The sequence below is a fragment of the Pseudophryne corroboree genome, chromosome 4 (assembly GCF_028390025.1).
Source record: "Pseudophryne corroboree isolate aPseCor3 chromosome 4, aPseCor3.hap2, whole genome shotgun sequence".
NCBI lineage: Eukaryota > Metazoa > Chordata > Amphibia > Anura > Myobatrachidae > Pseudophryne > Pseudophryne corroboree.
In genome coordinates, this window is record NC_086447.1 from 312,414,679 (window position 1) to 312,436,225 (window position 21,547).

General features: G+C 44.1%; 1 protein-coding gene across 1 annotated transcript in view; it reads right to left on the reverse strand.

Moving 5' to 3' along the window:
- Positions 1 to 13,650: 13,650 nt before the first annotated feature.
- The window catches only part of KCNMB3 (potassium calcium-activated channel subfamily M regulatory beta subunit 3), a 48,704-nt gene continuing 40,807 nt past the window's right edge, over positions 13,651 to 21,547 (reverse strand). The window contains exon 4 of the mRNA XM_063919615.1: positions 13,651 to 14,260. Coding sequence (XP_063775685.1) covers positions 13,853 to 14,260 — 408 coding nt within the window. The 3' untranslated portion in view covers positions 13,651 to 13,852. The remainder of the gene's footprint in view (positions 14,261 to 21,547) is intronic.

Here is a 21,547-nt window from a genome sequence, read left to right on the forward strand (position 1 = left end):
CTCCCTCCACATTTCCTTCCTCCTTCATGCTCTGTATTCTTTTTGATCATCTTTGCTTTTGTTGAGCTATTTATTGTTTCACTAAAAATACTGATGATGTAAAATGTTTTGTGTTTTTCCCCCCCAATGTTTATTTGAATACCTAAAATAAAATCACTGTGTTTGCTGGATATTTGGTTATGTTGTTTTGCCCAAGTCGATTTTAGCATTTTTAGCTTGTCTGATGTAAATTGCTTATTGCAAAGGTTCCCAAACCTAAGTCCTTAAGGCACCCTAACGTTCCTTGGCCACAGGTGACTAAATTAGTACCTCAGCCAATTTTATTTAACCATCTGTGCTGAGCCATGGCTATCCTTCAAACTTGGACTGTTAGGGTGCCTTGAGGACTGAGTTTGGGGACCACTGGCTTATTGTGAGTCTCATAAGTAAGGGAAGTGGTATTATTTCACATTGATGCATATGTACTCAATGCATCAACCATCTGTATCATGCTTTACATTAACAGGGAATGCATGACTATCAGTGAAGACTAAAAGTCCCTCAATACCAGGATTACCTTGTACAAGCAACTTATTTGGCAGCCTTTGATACTGTAGACTGGGGAGGCCAATCCCGGGCCATTTTTATTCAATCCCGGGATTCAGGATTGAAAAATGCTCAATCGTGGGATTCCTGGTATTCCGAGATTGTACTGTACTTCAATTAACCCCCGTTTCAAGTTCATAATTTAAAAAAATAAAAGAATATATTCACTATGGAGTAGAGGGGTCACAGAGGTTTAGAGGCAGGCAGCAAAGCAGCACAGCATGAGTAACACTGACACTGTCACCTCGTCATGTGTCACTAGCAGTCCACCTGCTTTTAGGCTCTGAATGTAGAGTTCTCCGCTTAAAATGATGTCGGGCTGGAGGGCAGGTGCTCTGGAGAATAGACGCGGCTGAAGGAGCGGGCCTAGCTGGCAAGGGGCTGTGCAGTGTGACCTTGCTAACGTCACGCTGCACACATCAGGGCAGCCGGGAAGCGTCTGAGGCTGAGCCGAGCACTAGTGCTCAGCGGTGCTACCCGGTAAAGAATCAATAGTGTGCATGCGCAGTAGAATCCCGTGAATCCCGGGATTGGAGGCTCCAATCCCGGGATTCAAATCCCTGCATTATTTGCCACCCTACTGTAGACCATCCTCCTTCAGTCTCTTGCCCTTCGGTCTTCACAACTCTGCCCTTTCTTGTTTGTCCTCTTTCTGCCCCTAAAAGCTCCTTCTCAGTCTCCTCCTCTTACTAAACCCCCTCCCCCCTTCTTGCCTATTGGTGTTCTCCAAAAGTCTGTTCTTGTCCCATTCTCTACTTCACAGCTCTTCCCTTGAAGATCTCATCAACTTCTTCGGGCTCTAATACCACCTATATGCTCATGACACCCAAGTTAATCTTTAGTCACCTGACCTCTCTCAGCCCAATCCTCTCATGTCTCCGTCTTTCTGCCACTACCTCCAGAATGTCCCATAGCTTTCTCAGACTCTAAATGTCTAAAAACGAAGTTATTGTATTCCCTCCATCAAGGACCCCTCACCTCCCCCACTCTCTGTTATCAGCTCCACAATCACTTCTGTCCATCAAGTCCTCTACATGGATGAAGTACTTAACACATCTCCACATTCAGTATATTTTACAATCTTGCCAATTCCACTTTCGCATTATCTGTAGAATTAGACCATTTCTCATCATGGATGCCACCAAAACTCGTATTCATGATCATTTCCCACCTATATTGTTGCAATCTCCTACTTACTGGCCTTCCTTTTGCTAGACTCTTGACATTGCAGCTTATAGTGAATACAGTCCCCCATCTCATTTACCTCTCTCACCACTTTGTCAGCCTCTTCCCTCTGCAAATTGCTTCACTGGCTCCCCATCCACTGCAAAATACCACTTTAAACTTCTCAGCCTCACTTACAGTATGAAGCCTCACTTCACCCCCTCATATCTCCAACCTCATTTCCATTCACACTCCCTTCTGCCCTCTCCACTCTTCCACAGACCCTGCATTGTCTCTGCTCTTGTCACCTCCTCTCACTCATGTATCCAAGATTTTTTCCATCTGGAACAAAGTTATTTGCTCTAGATAGCCTCCACATCTTCAAACAAGCCTATCCGCTATCATAACTGTATTCAGCACCTCTAACCAACCACATACTCTTCCAGTTCAATTTCCTGGTTTCTCATCTCCCTCTTAGACTGCAAGCCCTTACGGGCAGGGTCCTCTTCCTTTGTTCTCCCCTTACAGCACTATTCTGTCACCAGTGCACCTATGTTCCCATGTTTCTATTTTTTACACCAGTGACTCTCATTTTGTGCTATTTGCTCCTGTGCAAGCATTGCTTGCTTTTACAAGCTGTAGTGAGGCTCTCTATCCTACCATCAAGTCCCCTACATCTCCACTGTATTTGTTTGTTAATATATTTTTGCAATATTTCTGGAATTGTGTTATTACTACAGTGCTGTAGACACCTTGTGGTGCCCTAAAATTGATAATACAACAATGCCAACAACAGCAACTAGAAAAATGCAATAATCAAGTAATTATGTATCTGGAAAGTTTTCAGTGCTTCATTTTTTCCACATTTTGTTATGTTACAGCCTTATTCTAAAATGGCATAAATTCATTTTTCCCTCAGAATTCTACACACAATACCCCCATATGACCACATGAAAAAAAGTTTTTTTTTTAGATTTTTACAAATTTATTTAAAATAAAAAAACTAAAATCACATCTACATAAGTAGTCACTGCCATGAAGTTCAAAATTGAGCTCAGGTGCATCCTGATTCCACTGATCATCCTCGAGATGTTCCTACAGCTTAATTGGAGTCCACCTGTGGTAAATTCAGTTTGGACTGGACATGATTTGGAAAGTCACACACCTTTCTATATAAGGTCCCACACTTGGCAGTGCATGTCTGAGCACAAACCAAGCATGAAGTCAAAGAAATTGTCTGTAGACATCCGAGACAGGATTGTCTCAAGGCACAAATCTGGGGAAGGGTACAGAAAAATATCTGCTGCTTTGAAGGTCCCAATGAGCACAGTGGCCTCCATGATCCGGAAATGGAAGAAGTTCGGAACCACCAGGACTCTTCCTAGAGCTGGCCGGCCGTCTAAACTGAGCGATTGGGGGAGAAGGGCCCTAGTCAGGGAGGTGACCAAGAACTCGATGGTCATTCTGTCAGAGCTGCAGCATTCCTCTGTGGAGAGGGGAGAACCTTCCAGAAGGACAACCATCTCTGCAGCAATCCACCAATCAGGCCTGTATGGTAGAGTGGCCAGACGGAAGCCACTCCTTAGTTAAAAGCACATGGCAGCCCACCTGGAGTTTGCCAAAATGCACCTGAAGGACTCTCAGACTATGAGAAACAAAATTCTCTGGTCTGATGAGACAAAGATTGAACTTTTTGGTGTGAATGCCAGGCGTCATGTTTGGAGGAAACCAGGCACCACTCACCACCAGGCCAAAACCATCCATACAGTGAAGTATGGTGGTGGTAGCATCATGCTGTGGGGGTGTTTTTTAGCAGCAGGAACTGGGAGACTAGTCAAGATAGAGGGAAAGATGAATGCAGCAATGTACAGAGACATCCTGGATGAAAACCTGCTCCAGAGCGCTCTTGACCTCAGACTGGGGCAACAGTTCATCTTTCAGCAGGACAATGACCCTAAGCACACAGCCAAGATATCAAAGGAGTGGCTTCAGGACAACTCTGTGAATGTCCTTGAATGGCCCAGCCAGAGCCCAGACTTGAATCCGATTGAACATCTCTGGAGAGATCTGAAAATGGCTGTGCACGGACGCTTCCCATCCAACCTGATGGAGCTTGAGAGGTGCTGCAAAGAGGAACATGCAAAACTAACCACAGATAGGTGTGCCAAGCATGTGGCATCATATTCAAAAAGACTTGACGCTGTAATTACTGCCAAAGGTGCATCAACAAAGTATTGAGCAAAGGCTGTGAATACTTATGTACATCTGATTTCTTTGTGTGTGTTTTTTTTAAAATACATTTGCAAAAATATCAAAAAAACTTTTTTCACATTGTCGTTATGGGGTATTGTGTGTAGAATTCTGAGGGGAAAAATTTATTTATTCCATTTTGGAATAAGGCCGTAACATAAAAAAATATGGAAAAAGTGAAGCGCTGTGAATACTTTCCGGTTGCACTGTACACAATTGGTTTACTTTAGAGTTAGAAGGAAATGTAGGCAGAAGGTGCAATTTTGCTTCCTAGGAAATGCTTGCTGAACTGCAGGGGATTAAAATTTTGAATATGATTATGTTTAGGAGAAGGATGAGTCCTAGGAGACCTTGAAGTCTCTGTTAAAATAAGGCTTCCCAATACTAGTGTGCTACATGTAAAAGCAGACAGTATTTCTCCGGCAGGGTCCGCAGGTTATCGACAGGATAACAATGGGCTATAATGGAGCGACAGTGAATTTGCACCAATCAGTCAAAGCTTTCCGGCCTCCCAGCATGCAATGGGCCCGTCCATATATCCCCGCCCCCTGGCTCAGGCAAATCAGTTTTTTGTTTGGTGCGGCATGTGCCGGACCACAGTCAGAGGGCTGCTGTTTTTTAGCAGCCCTAAGCTTTCTTATTTTATTTTTATAGTCTTACTATTTTTTTGAGTGATCTTTCTAAACAGCGTCTTATACGCATATTAGAAAGAGTCGCTCCAACAACTCTCCGCCGGGTCGAGACAACGCTTACCCACGAGTACAGTGCTGTTTCGGCGGGCGTCTGTGTCGAAAATACTAGCAGGTCCATCAGACGTTACTAGGCTGTGGCCAGAGCACGGGGAGAATGTAAGGCTTCGGTTCCGCTTAGAAGAGGAATACTGACACAGCCACACTGTTTTGGGAAGGAGACTACCAAACAGTAGCTGACGCGCCGCCACCAAGGGGTGCTCCAGCACTAGGCCTTAGGGATCATAGGCTCCAGGAATAGCCTGAGGCCGCGATCCCTATGGTTGATGTCAGCAGGAGGAGTCAGACGCTCTCCTGGTCGCCCCTCCCCCCGGTTCATGACCAGTTTCCGTCAAGTCTCCCGCCATGAACTGTTTCCTCGCTTCCATCTCAGACGCTACCACAAGTGGACTCGGTCGCAGCATAGGCGGCTGTGTGACCGGTGCGTCTGTGTTCACTGATTGCTACCACAAGGGGACCCAGTCGCAGCATAGGCGGCTGTGTGACCGGTGCGTCTGTGTTCACTGAGTGCTACCACGAGGGGATTCGGTCGCAGCATAGACGGCTGTGTGACCGGAGCGTCTGTGTTCACTAGGTTCAGGGAGCGGCAGTGTACACTAGTAGCGTCTGGATCCACTCTGCGTTTGCTAACGTATGATTGATCTTGGAAGCGGGGTGAGTCTCCCTGTATCCCACTCTACTGAGTACGGGTAATACAGCACTAAGGGGGTCATTCCGAGTTGTTCGCTCGCAAGCTGCTTTTAGCAGCTTTGCACACGCTAAGCCGCCGCCTACTGGGAGTGAATCTTAGCATATCAAAATTGCGAACGAAAGATTAGCAGAATTGCGAATAGACACTTCTTAGCAGTTTCTGAGTAGCTCCAGACTTACTCGGCATCTGCGATCAGTTCAGTCAGTGTCGTTCCTGGTTTGACGTCACAAACACACCCAGCGTTCGCCCAGACACTCCTCCGTTTCTCCAGCCACTCCCGCGTTTTTCCCAGACACCCGCGTTTTTTCACACACACCCATAAAACGGCCAGTTTCCGCCCAGAAACACCCACTTCCTGTCAATCACATAACGATCACCAGAACGAAGAAAAATCCTCGTAATGCCGTGAGTAAAATACCTAACTGCATAGCAAATTTACTTGGCGCAGTCGCACTGCAGACATTGCGCATGCGCATTAGCGACTAATCGCTCCGTTGCGGAAAAAAAAATAACGACCGAACAACTCGGAATGACCCCCTAAATCTCTATCTACCCTTTGAGTATGAACAGTTAGATAAGTGCATATTGCATATCAGTCTGTATACCATTACTGTTTCTTTCGCATTGCGTCTGAATACGTTAGATCTGTTAAACATGATTCAGTAAATGTGTTCTCCTACATACTAAAAATGTTATTGTAGATGATGATGTACTCATATTGCTTATTATACTAATGTATAACGTGACTTACTGCTAGTATGATGCTGACTTTACTATATGTTTGTCAGTTTGTTTTGCAGATCCTCAATGCTGGTGCATGAGTAGGGTCGGATGGATATCATTTTAAAGAAAAAAGGTTAAAGTGATTACAGTCACAAAATTGTGTAGTACACTGTGGAAGTGCTGATTATTTATCATGTATTAGAGCGGCAATGGTGAGGACACTCATACCATGTTTGTTTTGAAAAGCTGTATTATCTTATGATCTGGTTCAGGTTGGCTTCTATGCATAATGTTTAGCTTGGCAAGGATACAAGGCGTATGCAGGTACAAGTGTATCCACCTTGGGCTATCTTTGCACAAGCTTTATCCAATAAGTTAAATGGATAATCCCCCAAAAATCCTGTACCACGGATAGGGTTACACTATTAGCCCTTACAAGCATCAAAAGCAGCTTCTCAGAACCAGTGGTAAGTAAACCTTCACCCTTACAGGCTATACATTGTTTAGATTTATCAGAAGATGAAAGCCCAATTTATTCTACTTCATCATATGAAAAAGAGGTAGGTCTCAGCTCTGGAATATAGTTGAGTTAATTAAAGCAATGAAGCCATCTTATCCTTAGAGGATACAGCAGAGCCGGTGTTAAAAACCAAGGCACCTGTGTTTAAACATCCCAAAACCTGAGTTTCCAGGGTCAGATCAGCTGACAGAAATCATGGAAGAGGCTTGGGCTATGCCCAATAAGAATTTAGAATTCCTAAGAAATGGAATTCCAATGATCCGCTTCCAGCTGGGGATTGTTTAAAAAAGGTGAGGTACAGTAGCTCCTAAAGTAGATACGAATAATCTACATTAGCTTTGCTTTCAACATCACTTTTTTCCTGTCTAGGGCAGTCATGAGGCCAAACCTTGGCTTCGGCTTGAATGACAAAGGCAGTGGTTGCCTGGGCTGATGCAAGGGAAGGAGATTTTTCAGTAGAGCAAGAATCTCATATGGCTCATACAAAAAACTGCAATGTTCCTGGAAGCATTGGATATGGGCAAAATATTACTCCAGGGCATCAGCCCTAACTATACCTGCTCGTAGAGCAGTTTAGCTAGGTACGTGGAAGCTGATTCAAAATCTAGGAAGGGTTTGGAATCATTGTCTTTTTCTGAAAATATTCTTTTTGGTAAGAATTGACAGATATTCTGGAGTCAGAAGCAGACTCCAAGAAGGCAGGTTCCTTCCACATACAGGTCAAACCTAAAAGTTCTGCATTTTGGCCCTTTTTGGTGTCTAACAAGTCGGAGACTAGGAAAGCATTGGGCTACCAGAAGACTACAGTGTTGGGCCTGGTTAGTACTCGGATGGGAGACCGTCGGGGAATACCAGGTGCTGTAGAGAAATTAAACCATCAGTTTGATGGTGTGGGCTCCGCCTGGGAGACCCCAGGTTGGGGGGCCGACTTCCTCAGGTCACACAGATCTGGCACGGCATCTCAAGTTATGCTTTCGCCTTCAAGACAGCCTGTCACAGCTAGAGACGAAGGCCATGGCTTTGCAGGAAGCAGGTCACAAATTGCTTTGGTCAGGAATAGTCATTCCAGTTCCTCTGGTAAACAAGGACAAGTTTTTACTTCAACCTGGTTTGAGTAGGAAGCCAAAAGGGTCATTTCGGCTCATGTACAATCCTAAAATGCTGAACAAATGCATTGGGAAACATCAAATCGTTATGTTCCGTATGTGTGGCATGGAGCCAGGGGTTTTTATGGTATCCCTGGATATACAGGATGCTTACCTACATGTTCCTAGACCATGGTCCATCAGTGTTATCCAAAGTTTGCTATCCTCCAGATGGCATTTTCAGTTCTAGGCCTTATCCTTTGGGTTAGCCACAGTCCTCAGAGTATTTACCAGGAATATGGGGGTAATAACACCTTATTTCCACCAGCAGGGGTTAAGGTTTTCCCATACCTGGACGATCTTTTAATCCTGGCACAGTCACAGAGATTGCTCTTTGTCTTCGGCAACAGCAATAACGTGTTTGCAGGGGCAAGTGACTCATAACTTGGGGAAAATTGTCTCCAGTTTCATCACATCGGATGACTCACTTGGGGGCTGTACTGGATCAGGTCTGCAAAGAGTAATTTTTTACCTCGCAACAAGATATCCAGGGTTCACTATAGGATTCAGGACTCGCCACATTCACGCAGCAATGCGGGGATGGGTTTGATGGTATCTGCATCGACAGGAAGGAGTATGCACAATTCCACTCTAGGTCTCTGCAGCATCTGATTCTTACCAAGTAGACTCTACAGTCACACCACACTGGATATGCCCAGATTTCATCGGATCAGGGAAGATCAGCAGTGTGGGCCTGGTTGGTACCTGGAGAGACCAGCTAGGAATACAAGGTGTTGTAAGTATAAATGGATTGCATCAGATAATAAAGACAGACTATGGTACTTACGATAAAAGTAAGAAGGTCGTTAGCCTGGTGGCTACAGACATCCCAGCTGGACAAAGGAAATCCTTTTGATATTAGATTGGGAAGATTCTGACACTAGGATCAGTGTCAGGAAAATTGTGTTCCCAAAGAGCTGTCTATCGATAAAGGTTGAAACCTCGGGCCATATACAAGGCACCGGTGTAGGCACGGGACAGTCTTCAGTGAAAACCAGTCCAGTTCCGCTCGGACAAAGCGACGGCAGTAGTGTACCTCAACATCAGAGAGGAACTCTTAACCAAAAAGTGATGAAGAAGGTAAGTCACATACCTAGGGGGCAGACTGGTTAGCTCAGTTGGTAGAATGCTGGTCTTTCACCAACAAAGTAGGCCTTTCATAGGTTTGGTTTCCAAGCTAAGCTTGTTAACAGGACTTCATCATTCAACCTTGCCCGCCGTTTTCATTCCGGGAATCCTAAACGGGGAAACGGACTTTCTCAAGTTGACACACCATTCACGGAAGTAAATGGGCGCTACACCCAGAGATCCTCCAAACTCTAGCAAACAAGAGGTGCTTGCTAGAGATGTATCTCATAGCATCTTGGTTGAATAACAAAGTGCTCACATACAGGTCAAGAACAAAGGATCCCAGGGCGATCGTTGTGGATGCCTTATCGGTGAGCTAGAACCTTCATCTGGAGGATGGGTTTGCCTCTAATTACCCTATTACCCAGGGTGGTGAGAAAGTTTAAACAGGAAGACTAGCAGAGAATGGCAATGGATGCTCTACTTGGATGCCTCAACGTTCAGACCTACTAACGCAGGGTCCTGGTTATCACAGACATGTGGATCGACTGTCTTTGACAGCGTGGCGATTGAAACCTCTATCCTGAGGTCAAGAGGTTACTTTCAAACAGTGTTCAGAGAAAGGAAACTTTCCTTAGCTTGCATTTATCACCAAATATGGCAAGCCTATATTCATTGGTGCAGTGAAAGAAAATCTACAGCCACACCACACTGGGTATGCCCAAGATCACCAGATCTTGGAAGCTATGCAGTGATGGGCCTGGTGAGTGCTTGGATGAGAGACATCTGCGAATGCCAGGTGCTGTAGGTGAATGGGACCCCAAAAATTTTTCAGAGTTTCCAGGGTCTTCGCATTCCCTCAGACAGGAATGGATGAGAGCAAGGGTCGGCATTGACTGTAGAGTTCCAAAAATAAATGACCAATTTACAATATGTGCGCACTTTTTTCCAGGGTATGCTGCGCATTCAACCTTTGGTTGTTTCTCCTACAGTGCCGTGGGACTTGTTTAGTCCTGAAAGCCCTTCAAGTTGCCCAATTTGAACCACTTAATAATATGGATCATAAATGGTTGACAGCTAAAGTGTCTTTTCTACTGACTAGGGCGACAGCTAGAAGAATATCAGACTTAGGGATATTGTCATATTGTTCTCCATTTCAGAACTAGATCTGGGTATCTTCCTAAGGTGATGACTAAGTTCCACCTTCACAAAGAAAATGTTGTCCAGGACTTTTAGGTTCTGGGCCTTATCGGCGGGAGATGCATCGCTGGACGTGATCCGTGCATTAAGGATCTGCGTAGATTGTACCAGTGTCATCAGAAAGGCATATTCTCTCTTCATTCTCTATGAATTTCACAAGAGAGCATGGCCTCCTGATAAGCAGACACTGGCAAGATGACTTCGGATGACAAAGCATATTCTCAAACTGGTCTCCCTGTTCTGGCTAATGTCTCTGTTCACTCTACTCGTAAGGTAGATCCTTCATGGGCAGCACAATTTGGTGCTTAAACAGAACAGGTATGCAAGGCAGCCATATGGTCTTCCGTTTACACATTCATTAAGACATTATGCCTTGGTTACCTTTGCCTCTCACTATGCTGAATTCGGGCGAAGGATTCTCCTGGGCATCAGGAGTGTCCCCACCACTAAATTGCTTTGGGAAATCCCATTGTTATCCTATGGATAACCTGTGGACCATGCTGGAGAAATATACGTTATGGTAAGAACTTACCGTTGATAACGGTATTTCTCCTATGTCCACAGGTTCCACAGGGATCCCACCCTGACACACCTGATTTCAGGATCCTTTTTATGCACTAACCTCTTCCTTCTTGTACGGAAGGGTGTGCATGTGTGTTCTTCTCGCTTGATTAGGGTTCTACATGATGCTCCTGCCTTCTGCTTTGGAATATAACTGATTTGCCCGGGCCAGGGGGCGGGGATATATGGACGGGCCAGTTGCATGCTGGGAGGCCGGAAAGCTTTGACTGATTGGTGCAAATTCGCTGTCGCTCCATCATATCCCATTGTTATCCTGTGGAACCTGTGGACTTAGGAGAAATATCGTTATCAACGGTGTTCTTATCATAATGTATATTTACTCTGCAAATAGAAAAATAAATTGTACCTCTTGAATAGTCACAGGTTTTGCCCACATGCAATTTTGCGCCAGAGCATTCAGCTTTGGATGATGAGACCAAATTGAGCTGCATGCACGGCCGAGACCGAGGGTCGTTAACGACCCGTGGGGCCGCACATCACTCGGCGACGGCGGCATATACATTGGGCGATATAGTAAACTATATCGCTCAGGAGGGGGAAAATGAGTGATATAGTTCACTATATCGCTAAGTGTGTACCCAACTTAAATCACAACATGTCAACCCGTGGAAATAGATATACTTTAATGTATTTGTTGGAATGTGGAATATCTTCTCCAGAACACCATCTGCATTCACAGTTTTTCACATTTCTTCTGTTTTACCAGTTTCAACCATAAGCCTACAGTGGCTTTATTCTAATGAGCCAAACCTTTGTCTCTAAGGAGTGCCTGAGATCCAGCAATTCTCCCTACTGTATGTGAGAAGTGGCTCAATGTTGTAGCCAATATGGAGACTGGGGGATAAATACAATCAGCAGGAAAGGCAGTCATTTTAAAGTTGTAGGAAAGCAAGTTTGCTGACCAAAGTTAGGAAGATTACTGTGAATGAAGTAGTATTCCTGAAGCACTAAATATGGGGGTATTCTAAAGTTTTATTTATCAGCATGAAGTTATTGAGTTATCTGGATGTAATTTGATCAACATAACCACTGATCCTTATGTGCAAGATGTTGTAAATTAAAGCTACTTATGTCAACTTGTTTCATTTCTGAATCTGGTAAGTAACCTTCATTATGGACAAAATTGAAGCCCGCAGTGTTATTAATTACCTTTATTTGAAGGGTAACAGCCCCCAACAAATCCATGATGAGATGGTGGCTGTTTATGGTGATGAAAGTCCATTATATGACACTATTGTGAGGTGGAAAGGGAATTTTAACACTGGACACCTTTCCCTCTCAGATGAGCCTCGATCTGGGAGACCCTCAATCAAGGATTATCTTGGCACAGTGAAGAAAGAGTAGGCTCTTGTCCTTGAGGACAGACAACTAACTATTCAAGTGATCATGAATAAAGTTGGTCTTAGTTATGGAGGTGTGCAGGAGATTATACACGAGTAACTGCACATGTCTAAAGTGTCATCACGATGGGTTCCTCACTTGCTGACCCCATTTCACAAGCAAACTCAATGTGAACTTTCGCAGTGGATGTTGACTGTTAGAGCAGGATGAAGATAATTTCTGTGCACCTCTTATGATTATGGGTGAATGCTGTGTCTACCTGTATGATCTGGAGACCAAAGAAATTAGCAAGGAGTGGAAACACTCCGCCTATCACCCTCCCAAAAAAAGGTTAAGGTGCAGAAATCTGCATGGTAGCCCATGCTGTCCATTTTGTGGGACTGTCGTGGCGTAATCCTGATTACATTCAGAAGGGACAGACAGTCACCAGCACTTACTACTGCACCCTTCTGCAGAGATTTTTGAGATATGCCATGAAAAATGCTGTGAAACGATCAGCAAAGGCATTGGTCTCCTAGCCGACAATGTACCCACACATTTCGCCTTACACATTTCGCCTAAGCATCCGTTGTGGAAGTCGACAGGTGTGACTATTAAATTTTGTTTCATCCCTCTATTTGCCTAATCTCGCACCCAGCGACTTCTTTCTCTTCCCTGAGATGAAGAAGCCACTAGGCAATTTAACAACACAAATAGAAACCTAGAATTTGACCGCAAATAAGATCCACTTGGCCCATCTAGTCTGCCCCTTTTTCTAACTATCTTGTTACCGCTAACCCTATTTGATCCTTATTTATTTGTAAGGATATCCTTATGTCTATCCCTTTATATATTTGAAAGTTTCTATCATGTCCCCTTTTTCCTTCTCTTCTCCCAACTATATATGTTAAGATCTTTTAGTCTTTTCAGGTAAGTTTTGTGGTGCAGGACTTTTATAATGATGGGTTGCGGAAGGTCAAGAACTGCTAGCAGCAAATGTGTCTCTCTGCAGGGTGACTATGTAGAGAATACCTCATTCACCTTTCTATCTCATTTTGTTCATTGTGATAATTGAAACGTTATGATACCCCTATGTGTGAACCAGGTAGAGTATATAAGGAAGTTCTTGGGTCCAGGAGTAAGTGTATTTAGATTTTGTGCCATGAAAGCATTTGCTTCAAAACAAATTACCGTCTAGAGTGTATTTTATTATACATAAGGATGTAACAAGCGAAAGTATTAAGTTTGAGAATAAAATTGGTAATAATTCCTATTGCCTGGCTGAGAAAAATGGAGACCTGTACTGTGTTATTCTCTACATTTGCAGTGATTGACGGATCAGCTAAATTGTACTAGTAGTACTGCTAAATTGGGAGCGGCATTACAATTATATAAAAATTGGTTAAGCTTGGTGGCTTGGAAGCGCTGGGACTTCATTGTTGTATTGTGTGTATACACTACCTCTTGGGCAGGCTTTGCTTTAAAAGGAAAAGCTTCCTATCCATGTCCATCTTCAGGCAAACCTGGGTATCTCTGATAGTGTGACATCCAGCACCATTGACCGAGACAGAAAATTCCAAGACTACATAGGTTTATGCACGTAGACAGACATAAGCTGATTACTAATAAAGGAAAAAGTAGTATGCAGCTGTTTGTGTTTATTATAAACACTTTAAATCATGAATAAAAATCACAGTGCTATTTTTTACATTTTTCTAAAAAAACAATTTAGAGCTAAAAATTATTCTCTCTCATATTTATAATACAGTATAAACAATTTTCTGCTGGTTACTAGATACTACACTTCTGGTTGACACAAAGATTTTCACATGGTTGTTTTGTACACGCCTTCTTTTCAGCTAAATGGTGCATTATTTATACTTTGGGAATTTAATCTCCACCTTAGAGTCCTCTCATCCTTCCTTTGTTTGCTCTGCTGGGAGTCCACACGTGGGGTCACATTTCCAGGGTCCTCTCTTGTTGGATTGCAGTAGAGCATACACATTAAGGATAAATGTTGCGTTAATTTTACCATACCAACTATGGAGGCTCCTCCAATCAGCATGAGAGTTGGCCAAAAAAGGCAATGAAAGACCACTGACCGGTCATACTTCTTAATCAATATGACATCTTCTGGCTGACTCTCTGGTTGGTGGAAACATGCAAAAGGAGTGTCATTCCTATGCTCAAAGTATTGTTTCACGTCAAGCACTCCATCCAGCAACTCATTCTTGTCTCGTTGGCACTTTGGGACATAAAAGCACTGTATGAAGTACAAAGAAATATTTGTATTAAATATAATAACTACTAAACTAAATGAAGAAAACTGAAAGAGCATCGGCAAGGCCAAGAATTGTTACTTTCTCTGGCTGTGTCCACAGGATTATCCACAGGATAACATTGGGATATGCCGGAGCGACAGCGGAAATGGCACCAACACGGTCACGAGCTTTCTGGCCTCCCAGGATGCATCGGGGCTTCACCATATAATCCCGCCCACTGACTCAGTCAAATCAGTTTTTTGCTTGGTGCGGCATGAGCAGGACCATTGTCACAGGGCTGCTGTAGATAAAGCAGCCTGAAGCTTTTTATTATTTAATTTTTATAGTCTTATGTTTTTTTTTGAGCGACTTTTTTCTAACAGCGTCTTAAACGCATACGGGAAAGTGTCACTCCAACAACTCCCCACTGGGTCGCAACAACGCTTACCTTCGCGGTACAGTGCTGTCTCGACGGGCGTCTGTGTCGGATGTTTTAGCAGGTCCAGCAGACGTAACCAGGCTGTGGCTGGAGCATGGGGGGAAGGTAAGTCTATGGATTTCCTCTTACTAGGGGGGTCCGGACACAGCTACACTGTATTGGTGGAGACTACAAACAGTGTGTTGATGCGCCGAACACCTCGAGTGCGACAGCGATATGCTCTAGGGATCATAGGTGCCAGGACTAGGGTGAGGCCGCGATCCTTAAAGTTTAAGTCAACGGGGGGAATCAGACGCTCTCCTGGCCGTCCCTCCTCCAAGTTCATGACCAGTTTCCGCGCGTCTCCCGTCCATGAACTGAATGACCTCACTTCCGTCTCAGACGCTACCACGAGGGTACTCGGTCGCAGCTTAGATGCTGCGGTTGTGTACACTAGAGATCCCGCCTAGACCGATTCGCAGGCCTTAGCGTCTGCATACACGTGGAAGTCGCTGAGCGTCCGTGTCCGTTAGTGAGCGACTGTGTCTTTCATCAGTTATCAGGAGCAGTAGTGTACATCAGTAGTGTCTGAATCCACTTAGCGTCTTGCGAGCGTATTTGCTTGGATATGGAAGGGTGGTGAGTCTCCCTGTATCCCGCTCTACGGAGGAAGGGTATACAGTACTAAAAATTCTCTCTACTTGTTAGTATAAATTGTTAATTTTAGTACATATTGCATATGAGATCTGTATATTACTGTGGTTTCTACATGTTATGTTTGAAAAAAAAACAGTTAAAAACAGAAGTACAATTTTCCTACTTACTTATAAGTTGTTATGGAGGTTGTATTGTCATATGACAATGTTTAATGCCTTAACATGTGACTGACTGCTAGTAGGTGTGCTGACTTTTCTATGTCGTCAGTCCTGTTCTGACCTTCAAATCAGGTGCACGGTTATGGTCAGATTGATCTCACTTCTATATATCCATATATAGGTGATTTTCAGTCACAAATTGTGTAGTCATTAACAGATTTTTACCATGTCTGTTAGCGGTAAAAGTGACGAGGAGCATTTATCAGGCACTCCTACATCCCTAACATGCTTATCTTGTAAGACAGGGATAATTGGTATGGACCAGTTGGTCACTTATGAGGGGTTGTGTGTGAACTGTTTTGCTTTTCAGCAAAGGAAAAAACAGGATTTGGTTCAACAACCAACAGAGCCACCATGGAATATGTTCGCGAAGACTTTGTCTTCAATAGCGGACAGGTTATCTCCGGTAGTGCCACCCCAGGGGTTAGGTTACACTATTAACCCATACATGCAGCTCCCTTCCTACGGCTTGGTTCCAGTAGCCTCTACAAGTAACCAAGGGACAGGTAAGACTAAGACAGATACGTCTATGTGGCAGACTACACATGATGATACAACAGATGATGATACAGTATATTCAAATACTCCGTATGATGATCAGTCGCAGAGTTTTAGTTCAGAGGATGTAGCTGAACTTATTGACGCTGTGAAGGCTGTTCTCTCCTTGGAAGAGCCAGTCAAGACAGTGTCAAAATCTAAAGCACCTGTGTTTAAACGAACAAAGACAGTTAAAACTGAATTCCCAGCATCAGATGAGCTGACGGAAATGATGGAGGAGTCTTGGGCGACGCACAGTAAAAAGTATAAGATTCCGAAAAGATGGAATTCTTATTATCCATTTCCAGCTGTGGATTGTTCGAAAAGAGAAGTTCCTCCAAAAGTAGATGCACATGTGCTGCGACTTGTGCATAAATCTGCTCTACCACTGTCATCTACCTCACTAAATGATGTCACAGACAGAAGGGTAGATAGTTTCTTGAAAAATTTATTTTCTCTAGTAGGAGCAGTGGTAAGACCTGCTATGGCTTCGGCCTGGGTAGCAAAGGCAATGGGCGAATGGATAGAGGAACTAGAGAATGGCCTCTCTTCTCCTAATAGGGAGCAAGAGGATCTTTTAAGCCGTTTAAGACAATCTGCCCAATACTTGGAAGAAGCAGCAATTGATATGGGTACAGTTTCTTCTAAAGCTTCAGCCTTGATAATAGCCACTCGTAGAGCAGTTTGGCTACGTACCTGGAAAGCAGATGCAGAATCCAAGAAAAAATTGGAAGCATTGCTGTTCATTGGTAATATATTGTTTGGGAAACCATTATCGGATATCTTAGAATCAGAGGCTGAATCAAAAAAGGTCAGATTTCCGGCTACTTATAACCCTAAGACTAGGGGTTCAAAGTTTCGCTCATTTCGGTGGCAGAGCAAGGTGAAAGCTAAAGAGGAGTCTAAGCAGCCCCAGTCCAATAGATCGGCCAGGGGTAGGAAGCAATGGGCTAGTAGAAAGCCAGCTTCCAAGCCTGAACAGAAACCATCAGCCTGAAGAGACGGGCCTCCGCCTGGAGGATTCCAGGGTTGGGGACTGACTCCTTCATTTTGCACACATATGGCAACAGTCGACAACAGATGCTTGGGTGCAGAAGGTGGTATCTCAGGGGTACGGGTTCCCATTCAGGAGGCAGCCTCCTCAAAGATTTTTTTGCACCAGCCCGTCTCGTATAGAATCGAAGGCAAATGCCCTGCAAGAAGCAGTCCAAAAATGACTGCAGTCAGGTGTGATTGTCCCAGTACCTCCATCACAAAGGGGACAGGGGTTTTACTCCAATCTATTTCTGATCCAGAAGCCAAATGGGTCATTCCGACCAATCCTCAATCTGAAAATGTTGAACAAATACATTTGGATCCCAAGGTTCCACATGGAGACATTACGCTCCATAATGTTGACTATGGAACCGGGAGATTACATGGTATCTCTGGATGTACAAGATGCTTACCTACATGTGCCAATAGCACTGTCTCATCAGTGCTACCTCAGGTTTGCCATCCTCCAGGAACATTTTCAGTTCCAAGCCTTGCCCTTTGGGCTAGCAACAGCACCCAGGGTGTTTACCAAGATTATGGTGGTTATGGCATCTTATCTCCGCAAGCAAGGGATAAGAATATTCCCATATCTCGATGACCTGTTAATTCTAGCACATTCGCAGGAGTTACTTTTGAGCCATCTTCAACAGACAATAGTTTGTTTACAGAGACACGGATGGCTCATAAATTGGGAAAGTTGTCTCTGAATCCGTCACAGCAGATGGTTCATTTGGGGCCCATATTGGATTCAGACCTACAGAAAGTTCTCTTACCAGAGAAAAAGATAGTCAAGGTGCAGGTCATGACTCAGGAAGCGTTGCACGCCCAGACAATGTCAGTCCATGCAGCAATGCGACTGCTGCGTCTGATGGTATCAACCTTCGACATGGTGGAATATGCGCAATTCCACTCCAGACCATTACAGCACCTTATTCTGACCAAATGGAATGGAAATCATGAGACGATAAAAAAGCAGATGATAAAGTTTCCAGTAAAGGTAAAAAGGTCTCTAGCGTGGTGGCTACAGACAGACCATTTAAACAAGGGGAGACCCTTTTGGATAAAAGAATGGCAAGTCCTGACAACAGATGCCAGTCTGCAAGGCTGGGGTGCGGTACTCGGAAGCCTTTGGTTCCAGGGAAAATGGGCCGCAAGGGAAAGTCGCCTGCCAATAAATCTGTTGGAAATAAGGGCCATTTACATGGCTCTAGTTCAGGCAAAGGACAGTCTGCAAGGAAGACCGTTCCAGATTCGCTCAGACAATGCGACAGCAGTAGCGTACCTCAATCATCAAGGAGGAACTCACAGCAAAAGATTGATGGAGGAAGTAACTCCCATTCTAAGATGGGCAGAACTCCATCTCCCAGCATTGTCAGCGGTGTTTGTCCCAGGTGTACTGAGCTGGGAAGCGGATTTTCTCAGTCGACACACCATTCAGGAAACCGAATGGGCATTACACCCAGAAGTGTTTCAGACAATAGTGAACAGATGGGGTCTACCAGAGATAGACCTCATGGCGTCTCGTCTAAACAACAAAGTTCAGAGGTACAGATCGAGAACAAAGGATCCCGGAGCAGTCCTTGTAGATGCACTGTCAGTAGAATGGAAATTTCGTCTGGCATATCTGTTCCCTCCAATATCTCTGTTACCCAGAGTAGTGAGAAAAATAAAGCAAGCAAAGGGAGCAATAATTCTAATAGCTCCAGCTTGGCCAAGAAGGCATTGGTACACAGATCTACTGAGAATGTCTGTGGAAGCACCGATACTGCTTTCTCAACATCCAGATCTGCTAATGCAGGGTCCTTGTTGTCACAGCCATCTGGATCGTCTGTCTTTGACGGCGTGGCTGTTGAAACCTCTATCTTAGAAGCTAGGGGATTTTTGAAACAAGTAATCCAAACTATGCTTAGAGCAAGAAAGCCTTCTTCAGCTCGCGTGTATCATAGAATATGGCAAGCCTATATTCATTGGTGTACTGGAAAAAATTTGAATCCAAGGTCTTTTAAAGTATCCAGGATTTTGGATTTCCTTCAAGCAGGATTGGATAAAGGTTTTAAAGTAGCTTCCTTGAGAGTTCAAGTATCAGCGTTAACTGTATGGTTTCAGCGAAAGATTGCTGATCTACAGGATGTATGTACTTTCTTTCAGGGAGTTGTACATATTCAACCTCCATTTGTTCCTCCTGCAGCTCCCTGGGATTTGAATTTAGTTCTTAAATTCCTCCAGGGACCTCCGTTTGAACCACTTAAGAGAGCAGATCTTAAATGGTTAATGGCTAAAGTACTTTTTCTACTGGCAATGGCGTCAGCCAGAAGAGTGTCAGATTTAGGAGCGTTATCGTGTAAGTCTCCTTTCCTAAGTTTTTTTCCAGACAGAGCAGTTCTCAGAACTAAATCTGGTTATCTTCCGAAGGTGGTTTCAAAATTTCACCTTAATGAAGAGATTGTAGTCCCAGCTTTTCAGGTATCGGGACTTTCTGCGGGAGAAGCGTCGTTGGACGTAGTCCGAGCATTAAGAATCTACATAGATCGTACTAGTGCCATCAGGAAAACAGATTCTCTCTTCATCCTCTACGGATTTCATAGAAGAGGATGGCCTGCTAGTAAACAGACGCTCGCAAGATGGCTCCGAATGGTAATATCAGAAGCTTATTCTCATGCAGATCTCCCTACTCCGGCTAATGTCTCTGCTCACTCTACACGTAAGGTAGGTCCTTCTTGGGCAGCACAACAGGGTGCTTCAGCAGAACAGATTTGTAAGGCAGCCACATGGTCTTCCATAAATACATTCATCAGACATTATGCCTTGGATACTTTTGCCTCTCATGACACAGACTTCGGGCGAAAGGTCCTCCTGTGTAATCAGGAGCGTCCCCACCACTAAAACTGGCTTTGGGAATCCCAATGTTATCCTGTGGACCCAGCCAGAGAAACAGACGTTATGGTAAGAACTTACCGTTGATAACGTGATTTCTCTTATGTCCACAGGTATCCACAGGGGTCCCACCCTGACGCACCTGATTTGAGGATCTTGACAATCACTAAACCTCTTCCCTCTTGCATGGAAGGGTGTGCATGTGTGTTCTTATCGCCTAAATAGGTTTCTACCTGATGCTCCTGCCTAATCGCTGTGGAAAGAACTGATTTGACTGAGTCAGTGGGCGGGATTATATGGTGAAGCCCCGATGCATCCTGGGAGGCCTGAAAGCTTGTGACCGTGTTGGTGCCATTTCCGCTGTTGCTCCGGCATATCCCAATGTTATCTGGTGGATACCTGTGGACATAAGAGAAATCACGTTATCAACGGTAAGTTCTTACCATAACGTCTATATCCATTCCAGCAAGTTATAAAGGATCATGCTACTATATTCTCGTATGTAGCGAAACAAATTTTCGTGTATTCCTTATCATTCTGATTAATTTATAAATGCTATATACAAGCATATAGGACAATACTAATAATTGACAGTAGTGTTATATGAAGAGTCAGGTTTATAGTTTGTTATACCAGCTAGTTTCCCCTAAACTCCACATAATCCAGTTTTCATTTACTACTGCTCTATATTTAGTATGCACACTCTTTGGCTCAACACCTTTCCTTTACACTTCTTCAATTATTATTTTTTTATTTCTCCACCCTTTATCTTTATGGGGGTAATTCTGAGTTGATCGCAGCAAGAACTTTGTTAGCAGTTGGGCAAAACCATGTGCACTGCAGGGGAGGCAGATTTAACATGTGCAGAGAGAGTTAGATTTGGGTGGGTTATTTTGTTTCTGTGCAGGGTAAATACTGGCTGCTTTATTTTTACACTGCAATTTAGATTGCAGATTGAACACACCCCACCCAAATCTAACTCTCTCTGCACATGTTATATCTGCCTCCCCTGCAGTGCACATGGCTTTGCCCAAATGCTAACAAAGTTCCTGCTGCGATCAACTCAGAATTACCCCCAATGGGGGTCATTTCGAGTTGTTCGCGTGTTGCCGATTTTCGCTATGCTGCGATTTGTTGCAAAATGCACATGCGCAAGGCACGCAGGGCGCATGCGCTTAGTTATTTAACTAAAAATTTAGCAGTTTTGCTGTGGATCCAGCGGCGCTTTTCAGTCACACTGCTAATCGGTGAATGATTGACAGGAAAAGGGCGTTTCTGGGTGGTAACTGAGCGTTTTCCGGGAGTGTGCTAAAAAACGCAGGCGTGTCAGGGAAAAACGCGGGAGTGTCTGGAGAAACGGGGGAGTGGCTGGCCGAACGCAGGGCGTGTTTGTGACGTCAAACCAGGAACTAAACGGACTGAGGTGATCACAGTCTAGGAGTAGGTCTGGAGCTACTCAGAAACTGCTAAGAATTATTTAGTAGCAGTTCTGCTAATCTTTCGTTCGCTATTCTGCTAAACTAAGATACACTCCCAGAGGGCAGCGGCCT